Source organism: Phascolarctos cinereus, unplaced genomic scaffold (genome assembly GCF_003287225.1).
Source record: "Phascolarctos cinereus isolate Bilbo 61053 unplaced genomic scaffold, phaCin_HiC Scaffold_5;HRSCAF=322, whole genome shotgun sequence".
Classification (NCBI taxonomy): Eukaryota; Metazoa; Chordata; class Mammalia; order Diprotodontia; family Phascolarctidae; genus Phascolarctos; species Phascolarctos cinereus.
In genome coordinates, this window is record NW_027555958.1 from 326,238,993 (window position 1) to 326,258,040 (window position 19,048).

The 19,048-nt window shown below is 42.0% G+C and overlaps 1 protein-coding gene across 3 annotated transcripts in view; it reads left to right on the top strand.

Moving 5' to 3' along the window:
- LOC110211886 (Fc receptor-like protein 4) overlaps positions 1-18,499 on the top strand; it is a 34,383-nt gene extending 15,884 nt beyond the window's left edge. For 2 of the 3 annotated variants that reach the window (XM_020991449.2, XM_020991454.2), the window contains exons 8-9: positions 66-203; positions 5,015-5,232. In XM_020991449.2, coding sequence (XP_020847108.1) covers positions 66-203; positions 5,015-5,070 — 194 coding nt within the window. In that variant the 3' untranslated portion in view covers positions 5,071-5,232. Of the gene's footprint in view, positions 1-65; positions 204-5,014; positions 5,233-16,308 lie in introns of those variants that run through there. The other variant, XM_078156187.1, reaches the window with a different exon arrangement.
- The last annotated feature ends 549 nt before the right edge of the window (positions 18,500-19,048 follow it).

The following is a 19,048-nucleotide window of genomic DNA, read 5'->3' on the forward strand; positions in this document are numbered from 1 at the left end:
TATCTCTAGTGCCACCAGCTGACGCAACAGCTCCATCCCCAAATTTCTCTGTTCTGATCCTTCAGGTAGAGATCTCTCCTCCCAATTCAACTCAAGTGAAAATGTTGGTCACTTGGCCCTTGGACTAATTGTGCCTCAGTTCATTTTGGTTGGCCTCTCTGTTTCTGCTCTTCTATTTTGCTTTGGACCTTGGAGTAAGTCAGGTTGGTGACTTGTCTGTTTTGAGCTTTGGTACATACTGAATTAATCATCTTTGCACACAAAGGTATCTTCTCTACTTGATTTCTGCTAATGCTGTCATCATTTGTTCAGTAACTTCAGGCCTCAGATTTTTAATCATCGTGGATGACTGTTTCTTCCAGAACTCACATAGCCAGTCAACTAGTCTTTCACCACATGTCTTATCTTCCCTCTCTTTTTCACTATTCTCACCCCAGGTGAGCATCTAATAACTCCATGCCTGTTTTACTGTAATAGATTCCTAAATGGTCTTTCTGCCTTTCTAATCTCTTCCTCCTCCAATCCACCCTATACACTAATATCAGGTTAATCTCCCCCAAACAGTATTCACTACTAACTCCTTAGCTCAAAAAAACCTTCAGTGGCTCCATTACCTATAGGATAAAATCCTTAGTGAGGAAAGTATGGACCTAATCTACCTTTTCAGCTTTATCCCCATTTATCCCCAGTATAAAACCTCTGCTTTTGTCAGACTAATCTCTACAGTTTTGCCTAAGCTAGTCTTCCTCCCTGAAGTATTCTTCACTTTCTGCCTATCTATGCCCTACCTTCCCTTCCGTTTCATTCTTATTCTTTCATAAATACTTTGAAATATTCACAAATACTTAGTTGTTGCCACTGTGCTAGGCACTGGGAGAAAATCAGAAAAGAAAACTAAGTTCCTCTTTCAATCATAATAGTTATCATTCAATAATACTCATAGCTTTATATCTGGAAGGGCCTTTAGAGTTCCTTTTGAGATCTGAGAAGGCCAAGCCTGTTTGGTATTACCCTAGAGGCAACAGGGAACCATTAGAACTTATTAAGAAAGGGGCATTGTCATATCTGTGCTTACAGAAGATCACTTTATCACTTTGGCAGCTGTGTGGAGGATGGATTGGAGTGGGGAGAGACTTAAGGCAAGGAAACCAATAAGGAAGGCATCTAGGCAAGAAATAAAAAGATCCTGAACCAACGTGGTAACGCTGTGAATAGAGAGAAGAGATCAGAAATGAGAGATACTGTGGAGGTAGGAACAGCAGAATTTAATGGTTAGTTGGATACAGGGAGAGGAAGGAGTAGTTTAGAAAATACCATAGTTACAACCTAAGAGACTGGAAAAAATGGAAGGTGTTAAGTTTGGTAGAGACAAAGGTTTGGGTGGAAAGAAAATGAATTTATCTTTATAAAGAAGTGGCACGATAGACAGAATGCCAAGCCTGGAGTCAGGAAGACTCATCTTCCTACATTCAAATCTCACCTCAGACACTTAAATAGCTGTGTGCAAGTTACTTAACCCTGTTTGCCTCCGTTTCCCTATATGTAAAATGAGCTGGAGAAGGAAATGGAAAACCACTCCAGTATCTTTGCCAAGAAAACCCCAAATGGGGTCATGAAGAGTTGGACATAATTGAAATGACTCAATAACAACACATAGGGGCATCTAGGTGGTGAAGTGGATAAAGGACTGGCCCTGGAGTCAGGAGGACCTGAGTTCAAACGCAGCCTTAGGCACATAACACTCACTAGTTGTGTGACTTTGGGCAAGTCATTAACCACAATTGCCTCACCAAAACAACAACAACACACATGCCAGGCACTGTTCTAGGCACTTTTACAAATGTTGTCTCATTTGAACCTCATAACAACTCTGTGGGGTGGATGCAATCATTATTTCTTTTTGTACAGTGGAAGAAACAGATAGACAAAAGCTAGATAACTTGCTCAGGGTCATGCAGGTAATAATTTCTGAAGATGACAGACACTACAAATCAGGTCTCAATTTATTGTTTTGCTGATTTTCTAGACTAACAAAAGTGATAGAGAAAATATTAATAATGCAGATTAAACTTTAAAAGTGTGTGTGTGAGTGTGTTCATCTAAAAAGCCAGTTAATGAGATTCCAGTATTGAAATTCTCTGTTATGTTATTTTGATAACTTCCAGTATACTCCTAGATATATTTCATAGATGATACAGTATAACAACTGGACTCTTGTAAAAACATGAAAGTTCAGGGGTAAAAATGATGAAATTGATTCCACAGCATGTGATTTGGTGGGAAATACTGCACCCACTCTACAAATCATCCATAATCCTGTGACTAAAGCCTGAAACCCCACCGTTGTCATCCCTTTAGCTTGAGGCTCTGGATCCTCTTGGAATACATGCTATTATCACTCATTTATGCCATTGCCAGTGAGTTTCAGATCCTTTTTTGTCTGGACTTGGGAGAAGACAGCATCTATGGACCCTGAGAGGAAAGTCTGCAAGCCTCCGGGTTATTTAAGGCTATAAGGAAGTAGCCTTCAGACCTGTCTCTAGTCAAGAATGGTTGAAAACTACCCAGAGTGTGGTAAAGAAAGGTCAGCACAGGGAAGGAAAATTAGTGTTAGGAGTACAATCAAAATGACTGGGTGGAGGAGGAAAGAGAGGAATGAAGAGTAGATGACTTTTGTATAAGGCAGGACCCAGTGTTTGAGAGGACAGTGCCAAGGTGATCTAGGCAGCAGGGCCATAGAAGATGGTGTTGAGGGACTGGATGGTTCATCAAGAGCTAGTAGACCAAGAGTAGTGACTGCTTGAGGGAAGGCTGAACTGGGGAAGGCCAAGGCTGCTGTGGATTGAGCCCTACCTACTGGATAGGAATAATGCAACAATATATTAACTGACTGAATACCTACAGGGACAGAAAAAGGAGCAGTGATGAGATTAGATTTTGCCTGGGACAGTACTTCAGAATCATCAATTTCCTTAGCTTTACCTAATTTGTTTGGGAAAGAACTGGTTCAGTTGCAGGGCTAGGGAAGGAAGTAATAAAAGAAGGAAGGGGGGTGGGCAAAGGGTGGGTGACTTAGGATTCAGAAATTACAGAGCAGAAAGTTGTGGTTTAATGAATTTTTTTTTTTAATGTAGGGAAGAGTCCCACACATAGAGGAGAGGTGAGAGCTACCATTGTGTGGCTTGAAAGCAAGCAGAACAGACATCTCTAGCCTCTTCTCCAAGGGAGGTGTTAATTCCTGCCAGGAGGGGAAAGTAAGAAGTTGGGCCTGAGACCACCACTCTACTCTCCCCAGAGAGAGATAGGGTACCAGGCTAGAAGTATATCTATCAGCCTTCCTTAAATATTGATCTAGGGGACATTATCAGGTTTCCTTGAACTTCTGACCACTTTGTCATTTTGGGAGAGAAGGAGGACCCCAAGATCTATATCCAAGGCTTGACCCCTTTCTCACCAAATACCAGTTCCACAACAAATCCACATAGTGAAATAGCAAAGAAAACTTATTTGTTCAAATTGGTAGCAAAAACAGACAGTACAAAGTGAAGGTGCTCTCCAATTGGGAGTTAAGTAACTCAGCTCAACCAAGAGTGTCCTGAAACTCACCCAAACGGAAATTCCCTGGAGTCTGTAGTGTAGTAAGCTGGGAATAGGGACATGATGGAGACTACCTGCCCCCATTATGTTTTTCTTTAACAATCTGAAGCAGGATTGGCCTCTTCCATCTTCTCTCTCAAGGTTGGAAGCCAGAAGCACTCAAAGCAACTCCATCCTTGAAGAGTACCAAAGGGGAACTTGAAGGGGACCACCAATAAAGAGAAAGTCCCATACCAATGGGTTAAAAAAAAGTGATATCTTTTGTTTTCACACAGCTATTTCTAAGTATTTCCCCTCCCCCTTCCCCTACTGAGAGAACTCATTAAACTTTCCTAGTCTATTTGGAAGGTTGACAGAAAGAGAGAGTTTTAGAGTACTTTAAGCCAAGCAGGAAATGGGATAGGGAATGCCATCAAGGTATTTTTTAAAAAGGCATAGAAAGAAGAGTTGAAGGCACCAAAAAAACCACTTTAATGACTGGAAGAGAGAGTGAGGCAGATGACTTTGTGCAACTCTGCCTCACCTAAATCCGGTTAACACACAAGTCAAGACATCACTCTGTGATGTCATTGGTCCTCTTTGAAAATGAAGGACAAATAATAATACACAGAAATGTTATTATACAGTATTATATGTTATTATATATTCTTTTTTCTATGTACACAATTCTACATGTGTATACATATATATACATATATATATACATATATATATATATATATATAACATACATAATATACATACAGATAAAGAGACAAAGTATGCTTTACTGATTTGACATCTTTTGTTTCAATCTCATAGTCATTTCCAGATAGTCTCCTCCTCCCTCTTCTTCATGACATGCTTTTCTTGTGTAGCCAGGGATTTATCAGGGGACTCCTGATCAAATGAGTCCCCCCAATCCACTTGATAAGCCTTTCTTACCGGCTATAAGGGACAGATAACAGAGATAATGAGGCTTAAGGTCTTGTCCCTTAGTTCCTGCCAATGCAACTACTTGAATTCTGAAAGGGGAAAGCCTTATGCCTCAGCAACTCTGTTTCTTGCATCTTATATCCTGCAATTCTATCAAGTGGACTTTGGAGACCCCCGTTACGCTTGCAACAAAGAACAGTTAAGCTAAGCTAATGGGCCATGCTTCCTAAAAGGGGTGACATTCCATACCTAGTCCTCCAGTGAAAGTAAGGAGGAACATTTCCTTTTCTCTTCTCCAGAGCCAATCATAATCATGTTAATTGACTTTGATCATGACTTTGATTTCATTGGGCGGGAGGTTGTTTACCCTATTATAGTCTCTGTGCATGTTATTTCTTCCTGCTTTAGCTTACTTCACTCTGCATTAGTTCATATAAGTTCATACATGTTTCTCTGAATTCCTCATATTGATTGTTTCTTATGGATTCCATTATATTTACAGGCACACCTGTGGGACATTGCGAGTTTAGTTCTGGACCACCTCAACAAAGTAAATAGTGCAATAAATGAGATACAAAAATTTTTGGTGTCCCAGTACATATAGAAGTTATGTTTACACCAAATAGTAGTCTATTAAGTGTGTAATTGTATATGTCTTAAAAAAGTATGTACCTTAACTGAAAAATACTTCATTACTAAAAAATACTGACTATCATCTGAGCCTTCAGCGAGTTGTAATCTTTTTGCCAGTGGAAGGTCTTGCCTTGATGTTGATGGCTTCTGATTGATCAGGATGGTGATTGTTGAGGGTTGGGGTGGCTGTGACAATTTCTTAAAATAAGACGACAATGAAGTTTGCTGCATCTATTGACTCTCCACTTCACTTGAACACTTAGAGGTCATTGTAGGATTATTATTTGGGCCCTTTTCAATATTGTTGTGCCTCAGGAAATAGGGAGACCTGAAGAGAGGGAGAGAGCAATTGGTGGAGCAGTCAGAACACATACAGCATTTATCAATTAGGTTCCCATCTTATATGGGTGTGGTTTGTGGTGCCCCAAAACAATTATAACAGTAACATCAAAGATTGCCATGACAGATATAATGATAACAAAAAGTTTTAAATACTGTGAGAATTACCAAAATGACATAGAGACACAATGTGTGCACATGCTATTGGAAAAATGGTGCTCTGTGCAGGGTCACCACAAACCTTCAATTTGTAAAAACAAAACAAAACAAATCCCCCCCCACACACACACTATCTGGGAAGTGCTATAAAATGAGGTATGCCTGTATATTCCATAATTTATTCTGCCATTCCCCAAACAATAAGGACTTGCTTTGTTTTCATTTTTTTTGCCCCCCATAAAAAGTGGTCAGCACTCATTCAGTTATGCCATATTGATTCTTCATGATGTAAAAACCATCCACCCAGAGAACTCATCCACTTAGGAGAAGCCTGGTACGATAGAAAGCACATTGGCTCTGGAGGCAGGGGACCAGTGTTCAAATACATCTCCTGATGTGCAATACTTGTGTAAACTTAGTCAAATGATTTAACCTCCCTGGGCCTTAGTTTCCTCATTTATAAAATGAGTGGATTGGATTGGATTATCTCTGAGGTCCCTGCCAGCTTTATGTATATACTACTATATTACCTTAACATGAATCTTAAAATCCGAAGTCACCAATGATTTCTTAATTACCAAATCCAATCAGCTTTTCTCAGTCCTCATTCATCTTAACTACTCTACAGACTGACATTGTAAATCATTCTCCTCTCTTTCATACTCTGTTTTCTCTAAGTTTTCTCCATAGTTTGTCTTTTGCTGTTGTTCAGTCATTTTTCAGTCATGTCCAACTCTTCATGACCCCATTTAAGGTTTTCTTGGCAGGGATACTGGAGTGGTTTGTCATTTTCTTCTCCAGCTCATTTTACAGGTGAAGAAAACAGGCAAACTGGGCTAATTGACTTGTCCTAGGTCACTAGTAACTAAGTGTCTAAAGCCAGATTTGAACTCAGGAGTATGAGTCTTCCTGATTCCAAGGCCAGCACTCTATTCCCTGTGCCACCTAGCTGCCCAAAATACTGGAGTGGTTTGCTATTTCCTTGTCCAGCTCATTTTACAGATAAGGAAACTGAAGTAGACAGGGTTAAGTGACTTGCTCAGGGTCACACAACTACTAGATGTCTGAGGCTGGATTTGAACTCATGAAGATGAGTTTTCAATAGATGGTCTAGGCTTAGATCCTTATAAACTAGCCCATAAGCCAATAGCTTTCTAGTGTTCAGACTCCTTAAGAGTCTCCCCAATATGATGGATGTTCTAATAAACCTTGTCTTTGGCTGAAAGAAGGCTTGGGTCGAATTCTTTCAGACAGGACCCCCGTGTTGTGATTTTGGGTCCCAGGTCCCTTGAGCCCCTAAACTGCACCATTTTGGTAGCCCATGTGGGGAAACTGCCTAACCCCAAGTTCTTCTCCAGCCAAGACTGGAAGGTATGTAAGCCTCCCTGCTCCCCTCCTTTCTTGCTTTGCAGTTGGGTTTGCTCTCCAAGCACCAAGGCTTGGAGGTGCTTTTTGGGCAGACAGTTATGAGGCTGTCTCTCACTTGGCCTGATGCTCTCAGGCTCTCAGACCAGTGGGCCGGTTCAAAGCCATGGACCTGGGTACACCTTCCGCAGAATAGAGGACAAGGACTGACACCCTATCCAGAAGTGTATGCTCAATTCTGTTAATTCCCTCAGTGCTAGGGAATTAGGGAAAACTGCAGTTGCTTTTTGGTTCTCTGAGGCTTACTTACTCCCTTCCCTCTGCACCTCTGAATCCTCCTTCATGGAGGTTACAGGGAAAGTTTGAACAGCTAAAAATATCTTGGCATATTCTGGAGGTTTTGTGATTTATCATTAAGGAGTGTTGAAACACCTGTACAACCTGGTCACTCCCTTCACTTGAGTCAAGAGGGTATCTGTTAACCCCTCTCATAAGAGAAGAGAGTTTCACCCTTTACCCCTCACCTTTGATTTTGCCCTCCCCCACCTGGGAAAGGAAGGAGGGTGGAGGGGCAGCAGCTACAATGTGAGGCCCCCCTGGCAATGGCCTAGGGCAACCTTTGCCTGGAAGCATCACCCAGGTTCAGCACATCCTGCTCAAGGTAAAGAAGCTGGCCTCTGAACTTGGGTAAGCATGCTCTTTTAAATTTGTAGTTTTAACTATTAATGATGATGTTGCGGTCTGAGAGGTTGAGACCCCTCAAAGACTGGAGTACAGGATGGGTCATCTAGAATGAATTCACAGGCTCAAGCATTCTTTAAGTCAAGGTGGCAAAGATTTATTGTTACACTTTTCAGCAGGCAAGGATTCTTAAGGAACCTGTGAGAGACTGAGGATGGAGCTAGGGTTTACATGGAAAAGGGCATGGGAAAGGAATGCCAGAGACACTGATGAGGTAATCTAAAGGTCCAGGTGTCTTTGGGAGCTATGGATGAGAAAGTACAGTGAGTATACCAAACAGGGAGAGAGATGACAGGAGTATGGGACTTGGGAGTCTGGCAGGAGGAAGAGTCCTTGGGTTGGCCAAGGACAAAACTCCTCGGGCTGGACAAGGCACCCCTCTCCCTCTGTCTTGATGAGAGAATACTCTGCAACAAGGGAAAGCTTTCTCACAAGACAAGAACTTATTAAGGAATTGGGAGGTTTCCAGAGACATGATCTGAGGGCTAGGGCCTGAGCAGCCCAGTACTCTCTCACCCAGCTTTGTGTAGCTGCACCAGGGAGAGAGATAAGGGTCTTGCTGGGGCCCATGCATGAGTAATTGCTAGGCACAGTATCCTTGGTCTGGAGAGTGATTGTCAGAGACAGTGCGTCGGAGACCAAGGTGAAACTGGGGTCCAAGTACAAGCACAAGCACCCAAGCACCCTATCAATGAGATGTTGATTCTCTGTGTAAAGTAATTTGGAAGTGCATTTAACAAAACTGAAGTCACCTGATTGGTAATGGGTTTGTTTCACTTTTTAAATTGGTGAACTTTCCATATCAGCTATGTCAAGCAACTTTTCATAATTTGGTTACCACTGAAATAATTTAGCTATTGTTGGTTATTGTTTTAACATGTAAACTAGCCCAAAAAGTCTAGTGTATAGAAATCTATAATGATTGGTTTTTTACACCAGGACAAATTTAAGTTTGAGATGTAAATCCTGGAAAAGTTTTTCTTAAACTGGGATTAGTATAACTTGCTGTTTGAGGTAAAAGCTCATAGGATTTTATTTTGAGTTGTCTGATGGGTCATAACCCATCAATAATCAATAATCCACCATCTGAGAGAAATGCCACAAGCTATTCAGAGAAGGTGATACTGGTGGGAAGTCAGCATTGGGAAAAGCTGAGAGGACAATTTTAGCCTCAGTCTAAGATGGGATCCTCCTGGCTCAGTTTCCCCATTATGTTCCTTTGAAAGGGAATATTACCCATCTGGCTATTCCTGAGTCTGGCTATGAGGTGAATTTGGTACTGCATGGTTAGAAAACTGAATTATCTGAATCTAAACAGAGCTAAGGATGTTTTATCCTGTCATTTGGGCCCTGAAGTTTTTTTTTCTGTCAGATTTGTGTTTTCCAGACCACAGGTCATTCATCTACAATTGGTAGCAAACAGCAGGTACCAGCCAATGTTCCCCCATCATTCCCTGGATGCAGCCTGTGCTCGATTCCAGTCAACCTCTTTGAGACCCCCGTGAGGCAGGGAAAGCTCTATACCCCTTGCCAGCAGGAAGCAGTTTCAGAAGCCAAGACCTTTGCCCCTTACCCCAAGAGAATTTGGGTCCCATTTGTTTGAGGTGGGAATGATGAGCATGGGAGCCAAATCCCAAAAAGGAAAAGTCCGGGACTTTCCCACATGGCCAAGTCTCTGGCTTTCACCTGAGGCTATAATCCCATCAGCTGGCCTTTCATTGTGGCTACACCCAATCTCCCAATTCTCTTTAACCTAGCCTAGCCCTCCCTATGGCCCCCAGCCATTTCCCACACTTAATCCTAGCTAGGCTCTATTGTCCAGGTCCCAGGAGTTCTGTTCACCCCAGCTTACTGATTGCTCCCATCCAGATCTTCCTTAGACCCCTCCTCCAGTCACCCCAAACTACTTGGCCACACCTAGATCCCTCCCACAGTCTTTCTGTATATAAGGTCCATCTTGTCTCCATTAAGATGCTTAGATTCTTATAATCTAGCCACTGCTCAGATCCCTAAAATCTAGCCACTGCTTAGATTCTTATAATCTAGCCAATAAGCCAATAGTTTACTAATGTTCAGACTCCTTGAGAGTCTGCGCAATATGATGGATGTTCTAATAAACCTTGTCTTTGGCTGAAAAAAATATTTAATTGATTGTCTACCCACATAAAAAATAATAAACAGCCTTCTAAAGTTAAAAGGGTCCGGTTATAAGGAACCAGCAAGCTGTCTCTTAGAATAAATACCACTGAGTTCTTAGGATAGGACACCATGTTATTGTTCAGTCATTCAGATGTGTCTAACTCTTCATGACCCCATGGACTATAGCATGCTAATACTGTCCATGGGGTTTTCTTGACAAAGATACTTTAGTAGTTTATCATTTCCTTCTCTAGTAGATTAAGGCAAACAGAGTTTAAGTAACTTGCCCAGGGTCACACAGTTAGTAAGTATCTGAGGCCAGATTTGAACTGAGTGCTGAGGCCAGATTTGAACTGAGGAAGATGAGTCTTCCTGACTCCAGGCCTAGCATTCTCTCCACCATACCACCCTAAGAGGCCCTAAGGGTCTTCTCTAAAATCATCCAGCAAATTTTAACAAAGCTAGGATTAGACCTAGCACTAGGACCCAGGCCTCTAGACTCCCAACTTAGGGTTTTTCCACTGTAGAACACTGTTGGGCCTAGTAAGATGTTTGGTTGCCTTCAAATAATACTACATTTTCCACCTACATAGAAAGGGAGTGACTTTGGTAGAGGCTATGTGAAAGGCTGGACAATATCATGGCTAAGGGCTCCCTCTTCTGTCCAGAATTCTCCTCTCCTTTGCAGAAAGTGTACTCACAGGTGAAGTCCCTAACTTGCCACTGATATTCCTGTTTCCTGATTTCCCACAATACATTAAGCGCTGGGAAAACAGAATTAGGCCCAGTTGCTGTCCTTGGGCTCTATGAACTGGGCACCTCTTACTGTTCCCATATCTTCTCAGAGCTAGAAGGGTCCTTAAAGATACATTGGTCTGGAATGCTGTCCACAGTAACAGCAATATTGTATAATGAATTGTAAATGACTTAACCTCTCAGCAATACAATGATCCAAGACAATCCCAAAGGACTCATGATAAAACATGCTATCTACCTCCAGAGAAAGAACTGATATTGTCTGATAAAGAAAGTAGCATGCTATTTTTCTCTTTCCTGCCTTCCTGCCTTCCTTACTTTCTTTCTTTCTTTCTTTCTTTCTTTCTTTCTTTCTTTCTTTCTTTCTTTCTTTCTTTCTTTTTCCTTCCTTCCTTCTTTCCTTCTTTCATTCCTTCTTTCCTTCTTTCTTTCTCTTTCTGTCATCTTCTTGTACAAAACCACAATATGGAAATGTTTTAAATGATTACATGTGTGTAACCTATATCTGATTGCTTACTGTCTCAGGGAGGAGGGAGAGAAGGATAGAATTTGAAACTCAAAACTTAAAAAATGTTAAAAAAAATTGTTTTAACATGTAATGGGGAAAATAAAATACTACATTAATTTTTTTTTAAAATGATATATTGGTCTAACTGCCTCATTTTATAAATGAGGAAAGCAAAACTAGGAGAGGAAAATAAAGTATAGAGCAGGCCTGCACAATCTGTGGTGTGCCAAAGAATTTCCTCTACATACAAAGGATGTTTTCCTCTGTATTTTTCTCAGGCTGCCCAAAATCCTTTGGCTAGGTGCTGTACTAAGCTGTGGGGATACAAAGAAAGGAAAAAGACAGTCTCTCCTCTCAAGGAGCTCAGTCTAATGTGTGAGACCAAATGCAAACAACTGTGTACCATTAAAATAAGTAGTAGATAAATAACAGAGAGAAGGCACTAGAATTAAGGACTATCAGGAAAGGTTTCTTGTTGAAAGTGAGACTTTAGTTGAGACTAGAAGCAAGCCAGGAGGTGGAGGTGAGGAGAGTGAGCATCCCAGCCATGGGGGTCGGCCAGTGAAAATATCCAAAGTCCAGTGATGGAGTGTCGTCTGCAAAGAACAGCAAGAAGACCAGTGGTACTGGAGGAAAGAGCATATGGGGGTGGGTGAGGAAGGCATCTTTGGTATCCTTTACAGGGAGGGGTCTTTTAACCTGGAGTCATTGAGCTTTTTTTTTTTTAATTTTGTTGACTGTATTTTAACACAATTTTTCTAAATCCTACATGATCTATTTTATGCATTTAAAAACCTTAATAGGAGGTCCCTAGGCTTCACCAGGGATGCGTGACACAAAATAGGTTATGAACTCCAGCTTTAAATCATCTTACTCTCTGGTGTTTCCCTTGAAAGAGCCTACACAATCAGCGTGAGTGTGGGCCATGAAAGGTTCAACTTCAGAATGTGTTCTCATCCATGTGGGCATCCTTTTATCCTTTCTTCCCAACCCTAGCACTTTGTTCTGTGTAATTGCTTGCCATGTCTTACTATAGAGCCTAATTAGAGGATCTATGCCCATGCTGGGAGCTTTCCTTTTATTCTTTTAATATTTTGTGGATACCAGTGCAGTCCTCAGGCTATCCATCTGTTATCCTCACTCATTCTACATAACTTACCCATCACCTTTCCTGTTCATATTTGTTCCAGTGATGTCATGAGTGTATGTAGAAGGAGTTATCACCCCATGAAACACTCAGAGCTCTCTGTGTGTTGCTGGCTGCTGATTTCCCTAAAATCCTTATGCTCTTCCCACTCTAACTGCCCAGGACCATCACACCTTCCTCCCACCCTCCATGACTATCTCACTCATTATCAGTATTCACCATGTGTTTCTATGTCTCACAGGAGCCATTTCATCCAAGTCCCCAAGAATCTGACAATGCAGATTGCACCTTCCTTGGTGTAGCTGCAAAATGGTAATGTTCTCCTCATTGGGCAGGGATTTTAGGGCTTGGCCCAGAGACGATAAGGTGATTTCTCTCAGGTCCCTCTACCCATCCCAGGTTCTACTAATTCCTTAAGATCAAGTTCTTTCTCCTATTATTTCCAGTAAAAATAAGCCACTCTCTGGCTTATACTGGGAAATGGAAATATGGGATATGAGGATATTTTGTTGAGAGAGAGAGTTTATAACATTGAAGAACTTTATAAGAGAAGGAAAGTGTAAGAATTATGCAAAGGAAGAGGGATAAATAAGACCAAACAACCTCCGCCATCACACTAGGTCAGTTTGTCATGCTGGAGAGGCTTCCAGGGATGCCACAGAAAGAGCTGAATTTGACATCAAAGGACCTACATTTGAATCCTGACTCTGCCACTAACAAGCTGAGTAACCTTGGGCAAATCATTTAATCTTTCTGGACCTCAATTTCCTTAGCAGTACACTGAGAATGTTAAACTAGACAACCTGCAGCTATATATCTGTGATCCTATGGTCCTGGGATTGAGGCTAGTGGCTAGTCAGAGAGGCTTGTAAAGCTACTTTCCCTGGAAGGTGCCAGCCACCCAGAAAGTGCCTGGGCAGCTGTCCAAAGGTCATCTCGATTAGTCTGACCTAGCGGTTGGGAGAGAATGAGAATGAATTGGTTTCATGTCCCACACAACCTGCCTGGAACTATCAACAGTTGGAACCATGATATTCCATGAGTCATTTCATAGAGTTTGACCTCTTGCCATAGTCTGCTGGTTTCTGAAGCAGCTGTTAACCCTGACTTACTTTCTCCAACACTTCTCATCTTGCTGGGAGTAGGCTTCATTCTCCAAGTCCTCCTGACTTACTAACCCTAACAGTACAAGTAAGACGCTAAGGGATGCCTAATCCTGTTATTATTATGGGACCAAGAAGTTGTGGCCAACTGATTTACAGGGAGGAAAGAGACAAAGCATTTTTTAAAGAACCAACCCTCTATTTCTGATGTTTTACCCCTCTTGATCATTGCCTCTAAGGAAACCAGTCCTTCATCCTTCTGGGAAACCTGTTTTTTTCCTACTTCAGAAAATACAACATTTGACGACACTGCCTAAGCCAAGAACTGAAAAACTGGTCTTATAAAGGAAGGTGGGAGAGTAGTTCTTGCCCCGAATGGCACCTTGTTGTGCTTGGAGCACAGATGGAATACTCCATCCATTATTCTGCATTGCATCAGCTGGGACCACTGCTGCTATTGAACACTGAAGATGGCCAGTGACTCAGTCTCTGCTCTCCAAGCATCGCCAAGATCTCGTTCAAACAAAAAGCCATTTTGTCTCCAATGACTGCATGACTTCCCCACTGCTCTGATGGCCTAGTTATCCACAGTAATGTCACATCAACTGTCTATCTTGCTTAGGCTGGCCCGCTCAGCTTTCCAAATGGCAGCTATAGGGGTAGTCTTCTCCTGCTGTGTCTTCCAACCATTTCCCATTTACAGACACTGAGAGTTTCAATGAATTTTACTTTAATACAGGGACTGACAGTTTCTAGGTCCTCCATTTCTTGTTCTGTATCAGTGGGGAATGGGAAAGAAGAATGTATCTGCATTCCCTTGGTTGAGTCCCTGCAAGTCCTTGGGCCTCATTTGTAAGTCTCCTCATTTGTAAAATGGGGGGGGCTGGAGTATATGGTGTCTGAGGTCCATTCTAGCTCTACATTTATGAACCCGTGATCTCCCCAATCTTTGCAGCTCAGATGGCCTTCAATGGGGGAACAGCTGTACAATGACCCACAGGAAGGTACTCTGCTAGGCACTGGGGGAGATGGAGAAAGGCAAAACCAAAATCATCATTGCCTTTAAAGAGCTTGTATTTTACTAGTAAGGATATAAATTACAAATGGGTTAAAGTAAGACTAGATAAATTCAGAGAATGAGAACTAATAGGGGAGTTGGAGAAGGCATCAAAGAGGAGGCAGCTCCTAAGCTTGGCTTGGAAGGAATGAAAGGATTCTAAGAGGCAGCAGTGAGAAGCAATGCATTCCCAGCACGGGCAAGGCTACAGACCTCTCTAATGTTGTTATAAGGTAGATAAAAGGCTTCCTCAGAACTTCTCAACAGAGTTATCAATCACCATTATACTTTCTTTTCCTCTGACTGGACTACCTGAAGACACCCACATGGATCCATATCAATCCTTCTTTGGAGGACAAGCAGTTGCTTCTTCCTCAGAGGGCCCAACAATCCCCTCTTTGGGAAAAGGCATTGTAGGAAGCACAATGGTTTTTGTTGCTAGTGGGGAAAAGAGCAAAAGTTTGCCAGCTCTAATGATTTCACTTGGCCCATTTTGGTCTAGCTCCCAAGCTGCTATGCACGGCAATTTGGGGCACTTGGGGACTAAGGCTGGGGGATGTTAGATAGAATTTCTTCATCCCAGCTCTACCTAGTTCCTTTGAAATTTAATTAAATGGAGTTCCTGGGATGATTTGACTGGGAAATTGTAATTGTAAGAGGTAAAGGGAATTTGGAATTGCAACTCAGACAAGAATAGTAAGAGAAAGAGGTCTTCAAGGGACAAATTTAAGCCTAGTTAGCTGGCTATGGAGTAGCTAGGTGGTGCAGCAATTAGATCACCAGGCTTGGAGCTAGGAAGATCTGAGTTCAAACCCACCTTCAGGCACTTACTAGCTATGTGACCCTGGGCAAATCACTTAACCCCTATTTGCCGCAGTTCTTCATCTGTAAAAATGAGGACACACCAAAGAAGAAAGTGGCAAACTACTCTAGCATCTTTGCCAAGAAAACTCCATGGGGAAAAAGCACACGTAGGGGTCATGTAGAGTTGGACATGACTGAACAACAACAACAAGCTGGCTATGAGCCGTCACCTGGGGTTTGCATCACAAGAGAACTAAAAACAGCCCAAACTAAAGAGCTGGAAGAAACTTCTCCTTATGGAGAAGAAGCTATACCACAACTGAAGATTGGTTTGTCAAAGCAGAGATCAGTAGGAGCTCAACAAAGAAACTACATTGTAATTAAAGATTTATAGATGACAGCGGAAAACAGTAGCTCAGCAAAGCAGAATCACCACCACCAGTCAGAGAAGAGGGACAGCAATTCAGAAAAAAATGGTCAGAAGAAAGCAGAAAAATGATGTCACCAGAGGACATCAGTGTCTCTGCAGTGTTAGACCCATGTTCCCTATGACTGTCCTCTACATGTAGGCTCTCTGTGTGTGTGTATCTTCTGGTCATGAGAGTTCACTCTGCGTGTCCCTTTGGCACAATGGAAAGTAAAGTGGCGAATGACAATACGGTGTATGCAAAGGGCCTTTCTTGTCATTTACTTTGCATATACTAGGCGCTTAATAAATGCTTGATGTTATCATTGAATTAATGCAACCTTTAGCTAGCCTAGAAAATTAAACATTTTGTCAAAAGCTCATTTAGCTATGATTTTGAGTGGCTACTGACCCCCAAAGTGCCTTAAACCTGGGGACCCACATGTGAAGAGGACCCTGGGTGCTACATATTTCTTAGTTCCATTTATTCAAGGGCCCCTCTTCTCTCCTTCCTCCTCTGTGTCAGATTCTTCTGACCACCAACTTCCTGACACAGGACAGGATTCCCCTTTGCCTCAGCAGACATTTCCACTTCTTTGTTCTCACATGATAAACCTTCCTCCATTTCTTTTCTCTTAGGCTGGAAACCAAGACACATTTGTGAGTCCCTTTCTTGTTTCTTCTAAGAAGACCAACCTGCACTTTGAACATAGAGTAAAATTACTTAGGTATAGTAGAAAGAAAATCATATGCTCTAGCAACCTATTGCAAAATCCTCTCTGCTTTCTATAAATCCTGGAAGCATAATCCTCAGTCTTTCACCACTCTTACTAGTAACTCTAAATGTAGCCAAATCTCTCTCAGTACTTCTCTCACTTCATTTGCAGTTTCTCACCTGGTTAGGCCTTGACAGCTGCACCCAATTTTTTTTTCTCATCTTATTAACTTCCCTTTCTTCCTTCTGCTCCTGCTCTGCTCTGCTTGAATTTCTCCTTGGTTTTCTCATATGCAGAATAGGGATAATGATAATCACATACTTTCCCCAGCAGAGTTATTAAGATCAGACTAGATAATGAAGGTAAAACACTTTGTTAACTGCAAAGTTTATACAATTTTGAGTTATTCAGCTCCTAAAGAGGAGAAACTGAGTTGAGAGGATTGAAATACATCTGACCTTGGAGCCTCCAAACCAAGTTCATCCACATTCAGAGGATCATAAAATTTTGCACTCCAAACAATCTGCCTTTTTCTTTGTAAAGGCTATTGCTGAAAAACAGTTCATCAAGTCTTAGGGATTCCAGTTGCAATAGGCAATATAGTTAGACCCCCTTCATTTTTTTTTTTTAGGCAATCGTGGTTAAGTGATATGCCCAAGGTCACACAGCTAGTAAGTGTCAAGGGTCTGGTCTGAGGCTAGATTTGAATTCAGGTCCTCCTGACTCCAGGGCCAATGCTTTATCCACTGTGCCACCTAGCTGCCCCAGAACCCTTCATTTTAATCAAGGAGGAAACTGAAACCTACAGAAATGAGGCAATTTGCTCTGGTTCATGTAGGTATAAAGCAGGATTTGGACCCAGGTTCTTTGATTCCAAATGCAGCTAAAGAATTTTTTCTTCTCCAGAAAACAAAAACAAAAACCAACTTGTTTCTGCAACAAAATCCCAACCCCAATTCCTTTGTGGCCTTTTCATCAGGGAGGCAGAAATGGGTCGTGAAGCGAGGGAAGGAGCTTGTACAAAGAGGACCAGCAGCAGAGACCAAGACAGCCACTACCTTTTCTCTGAGAGCCCAGCTCTGCTGTCTGATTTACTCAGCTAATGACTGACCACCCCCATCTTGGTGTCTGGTTCATGGAGAGGAGGGAACAAGGGATAAGGGATAAGGGGTCATTGAGTCTGAGTGACAAAATGTCAAGAGTTTCCCATTGGTTGTGCCCTCTGCTCATTTGGGTCAAGGGAGATGAGGTAAGCGTGTTTGCAGGGAGGAGAAAAGAAGACAGAAAGAGGAGGCAGAAATAGGCTGGAGGGGGATGTGGGACTAGGCAGAGAAGCCGTGAGAACCCCAAATCTTAGCTGCCATTGAGTGACCTTTCACAGCTGGAGTGACCCAGTGCAATGCAGGCCCTGCCAATGGAGAGAGATAAAAGATTAGAGACATTTTCAAGGGGAGGAGGGTCTGGTTCGTTCTGCATTCAGCCTCATAATAATAGTGGCTTAAATCTGTACAGTGCCGTACACTCTCCAAAGAGATTTCTGTTAAGTACTACTACTAATAATACATAATAGTGCTTTCTATAGATAGCAATAACAACACAACAATAAAAACTGACAACTACACAGGGCTTAGAGGTTTGTGAAGTGCTTTACATATATCATCTCATTTGATCCTCATGATAATTTTGTGAAATATGTGGTAAAATGTCCATTTTACAGATACGAAAAGTGAGGTTTAGAGAGGATGTGACTTACCCAATGACATACAGCTAGTCAACTCTTCTGTTCAACTTGGGAGCCTTACCCAATTTACCTTCAGTTCGTTTGCTCTTGTTCTGCCCCATCTATGTTTTCAAGGTACAAGACCTGGGGAACTTTACAGTTGGCATTCTTCCTGCAATCCTTGTGAGAACTAGAAATACAACAGCATATAATAACAAAAAGCACTGACTCACAGACTCGCTAAGTCTCAGTTTCTTCATTTGTAAAAACAGGTAGAATCATGGAGTTTTAGATCCAGAAGGCATGCGTCAATCTTACAGAGTTGTTTGTGAAGGGAAAATGAGATCATGTATTTAAAATATTTTGTAAATAATAAAATGCTATGTAAATGTCAGCTTCACCTTTCTGGGCTTCAATGAGGGGTTTGGACTAAATTAGCACTAAGATCCCTTCCAATTAAAAAAAATCTATAATTCTACATGGTGGAAAAAGTATTACATTTGGAGTCAGAGGACCTGGTTTAGAATTAACTACTAATTAACTGCATGACCTCTGGCAATCAGTTCTCTCTGGCCCTTAATTTCCTCATCTGTCAAGATGTGTGTGTGTGTGTGTGTGTGTGTGTGTGTGTGTGTGTGTGTGTATTGGGGGAGGAGGAGGGGAATAGGACAAGAGTGGCCTATCAGACCAGGCAATCTCTAAGATCCATTCCAGCTCTAGTGGCTATAGTCCCACGACTTGGGTGGCCAGGTTCCTGGAGGCAGAAAGCACTTCTTTCAAAGGCTCTCTAAAGTCTAGGGGGAAAAAAAGGCCAAGGTCTTTGATGCATCTGGGGCCATCTCCAGTCGTCCTGATCTATGTCTTGCCATTGGACCTAGATGGCTCCAGAGGAGAAAATGAGGCTGGTGACTTTGCACAGCCCTCCCTCGCTTACATCCAATTA